General features: G+C 50.8%; 1 protein-coding gene across 1 annotated transcript in view; it reads left to right on the top strand.

Annotated features, from left to right (window-relative positions):
- Positions 1-457: 457 nt before the first annotated feature.
- CA14 (carbonic anhydrase XIV) overlaps positions 458-3,678 on the top strand; it is a gene marked incomplete at both ends in the record, with an annotated part of 5,432 nt that continues 2,211 nt past the window's right edge. The window contains 2 exons of the mRNA XM_008939768.1: positions 458-487; positions 1,439-1,609. Coding sequence (XP_008938016.1) covers positions 458-487; positions 1,439-1,609 — 201 coding nt within the window. The remainder of the gene's footprint in view (positions 488-1,438; positions 1,610-3,678) is intronic.

The raw sequence follows: 3,678 nt of genomic DNA, 5'->3' as shown, positions 1-3,678 counted from the left end.
GCAGGAGTGCCAGCAGGACAGGCACGTTCCTGGCTGCTCTTGCTCATGGAGCCTGAGCAGGGAACGGCCTTGTTACATGCTTTGTCGCAGGGCAGGGGGAGGCTTGGCTGCTCAGCAGTAGCCACGAGAGCACTGGTACAGCTGCTCGGTGATGGAAGCCAGTATCTGATTTTTCCATTATAAGGATGATAACCAAACGTCAAGCCCTGGGGTTTTCCCTCCGGCGGGCAACTACAGGAGACCTGGCCCTGCTTAGAGACAGGGGTGCCCTTTGGGAACATTCCCCTCAGCGGGGCAGGGGGAGGAGTGGAAAAGTGAAGGCCAGGAGGGGGACCGAAGGCAGTGGGAGCCCAGAGACCTGCTGCTGAGGCTGGGAGTGCTCTCTGGCAGAGGTGTGTTTGCTGAAAACCTTTCCCTTCCATTCATGTGGCTTTTTCTCTTTTTATTTTTTTTCAAGGTCCTGGCCACAGTCACTGGAGCTATGAAGGTAAATACCCTGAAGTTACTCCTGCTTTTTTTTTCCTACCACCCAGCAGACCCTGGGCCTGAGCCAGCCATGGTTAATGATTACAGGGCTCCTGTGTGCACTCCACCACTCACCCTTCCCTCTTGACCCTGATGCTTCAGCAGTGCCCAAAACTGGGCACGGATGGGGTGAAGAGGTGGGGCTTGCTCTGATTTGAGCAGCTCTGCAAAGGTTTTCCTCTGGCTCCTGGGGTGTGGGGGGATGCCCTTCTGGCTAGGGGTCCTCCCTGAATGGGAGCCCCCCTGATTCTGTGCCAATTAAGGAAGCAGGCTGGGCTTTTCAGGCTGGACTTGCAGCCTGTGCTGGGACTTTGACCTTCCCAGGGATCAGCTTGGGTCCTCACGCCTATCTTCTGTCACCTTTCCTCCCCATCCTGCCTGGGCTTGCCCTCCCATCATGGCTTGGAGGACGTCTTCACAGCACCCATGATGGGCATTGCTGCAGTGCTAGCACAAACACAACCTTTCCTGCTGCAGTGGTGGGCCTGGTCCAGCACCACCATTCTGCTTGGAAGCAGGGGCTGGCTTGGACTGCCTCGCCCGAGTGGTGAGACAATACCTGCCAGAGGCCTGTGCAAGGCAGCAAGTGTGTGATGAGCTGCAGAGCAGCAGCTCCTGGGCTTGCCAAGTCCACTTGTAAATGATCTTCTTGCACTTTTCCCAAACACCCCAAAAATAGACTTTCCTGGCAGCTCACCATGCTCCGAGACCTTTCCTGATACAGCTGCGTGCAGTCACATGGTGGTGCAGAGCTGCTCCCAGGCTAACTTGATGGAAACTAACTGTACATGCATGACTTATTCCCTGGCCAGTGCCTGTCCGTTTCCCCATCACCTACCTAACCTCCTCCCTTCTGCTGGGCTCCTTACCTGGGCGGTCTCACTGGCACTCCCTCCCTTCCTCCTCATACCAGAACGGGAGCACTGGGGTGTGGACTACCCAGACTGCGCGGGCAATGGGCAGTCACCCATCAACATCGACACGGCCAAGACCACCTTCAGCCCCCAGCTGCGGCCGATCCAGCTCTCTGGCTACAGCCTGCCTGCCAATGAGAAGCTCAGGCTGAGGAACAATGGGCACACAGGTGGGTGCAAAGGCACAGGAAAGGCTGGAGCAGGAGCAGAGCCTGCTGCAGCCGCTCCTGGCACAACTGGGCTCTTCTGGTGCCCTTCCCCTGAGCTCTGGGAATGGGGTTCTCTTACAGGCTGCAGTCTTGTCCTTAAGGCCAAAAGGGAAAAACTGGGCTGTTGAGCCTTTACATGTCCATGTGTTTTCCTGGCTGGAGGGGAGAAACCGGGAGATGGAGAACTGGCTACTCGCTACCTTTGGGAGTTTGCTCCAGGGAATTTGCTAAAACCCACATTTCTTTTTAAAAGTGTGTCCCTGGTATTTCTGATGCAGGTTTGCAGCCATGTGTTCGTCCCCAGTATTTCACTTTCAAAGGAATAGTCAGTCTCTGATGTGACTTAGCCTTTAAGGTATCTATTTCTCAGTCTTTTAAGACACTACATTGGCTCGCTTCTGTAAGTCTGTGCTTCAGGATGCTATCTCAAGGTCTTGAGGAATTTTTCTGGATCTTTCGTTTCCCTTCCCAAGATTTAGAATGTTCTTTTGCAAGTCTGGACATAACTTACATCATTTTAGTAGCAGTCTCACCATGCCAGATACGGAGGAAAACACATCTCCTCCCTGCTCTCCACCTCACAGCTGGAGATGGTGGGTCCTGGTTGCTACCAGCTTTTTCTGGGAGCACGCAGTGTTTTGCACATACTGGTGTCTGCCAGTCCCTAGGCTAAGAAGAAGTCCCAGAGAAAGGGATTTAACCTCGCTGGCGGTGTGATAAGGCACCCCTGTGCCCTGGTAGCTAGCGAGACAGAGCTGACCTCTGTGTAGAGCAAACTCAACAGGTAGGACTTGCTGTGTGTGGTCAGATCAGCCGCCCAGTGCATGCACAGAGCTTGACATTGTGGCCTCCTGCCCTAGCGTGCCTGTGGAGCTGAACAAGTTGAGCTCAGTAGTTGCTATTTTAGACACCCTGGCATCTGGTATTGCTTGGTGTTTAGAAGAGCAGTCACAGCATTTTCATTGGGGTGGGGGAAGTAGTTTCTCACATGCTTATAAGATGCCTTTTCTTTATTCTGGCAACTACCGGTCTTCTTTGTGAAAAGCCATAAACAAATAAAAAAAGTTGCAAGTCCAGTAACATATTTGTACAGTTACTCCTTTTTGTAATACAAAGTGTATACATTGTATAAGGCCTGAAAATGACTCAGGTGGCTAGCAGAAGGAATGTAACGATTTAGATTATCTGTTTTCACATTTCTTTTGTATAAATTGCCAGGGAGGGGAGCAGTCTCCCACTTCCCGTATTTGAGTTTAGTATCTCTGAACCCAGTGGCAGAGAACACGGGAGAGGACAAATGACTCATCAGAGCCCTGATATGTGGATAATCTTGAATATGTGCCCCAGCACGGTGATGTGACTAAGGGGACGATTTACCTATGAAGGAGGAGGAAGGAAAAGAGCTGATATTAAAAATGAGGGAAAGGTTCTTAGAAGGGTACGTCAGTCTTTCTTGGGGCCCAGGGGTGCTCCCAATATTTTTTGCCACATGCTCAGGTAACGGCTTTTAGATTTTTCACCCGGCGGCATGAGTGCAGTATAGCTGACTAAGCCACATGGAACAACAAAACCAAGTGTGTATTTAACTGTACACGAAGAGGCAAAACTTCAGCTCTAAATGCTTTCAAAAGATGTAATGCTTCCACGCCAACAGCTCCAGTGCTGTCAAGTCACTTGCAGGCAAGGTCTCAGCTCGCCAAGTGCTGCAGCTCTCTCTGTCCAGCTGCTGTGCTTTCACTCTGCCAATATCTTTCTCCATGAATTTTGTCTATGGTCTCTTTATATTATTCTCACTTACTGAATAAGTTGTTGGATAACATTTGGCTTGGAGCTGGCCCCTAGGAGTCTCTACAGAGAGGCTCTTCACTTTCCAGCATTTTCATAGCAGCTATTTTTGAAGCTGATGTATTAACTGGGGTGTTCTACAGCCTTAAGTTGAAAGTTGAACTGTGGTGCATTAGCACAGCTCTGGGTATTAAATTGCCCATAGCCTGGAAAGAAGCTTGTTGATCATGACCAATCTCCACAAG

This window comes from Merops nubicus, unplaced genomic scaffold, assembly GCF_000691845.1.
Source record: "Merops nubicus isolate BGI_N331 unplaced genomic scaffold, ASM69184v1 scaffold33184, whole genome shotgun sequence".
NCBI lineage: Eukaryota > Metazoa > Chordata > Aves > Coraciiformes > Meropidae > Merops > Merops nubicus.
The sequence above is the reverse complement of the archived record's forward strand: the minus strand, read 5'-3'. Positions and strand labels throughout refer to the sequence as shown.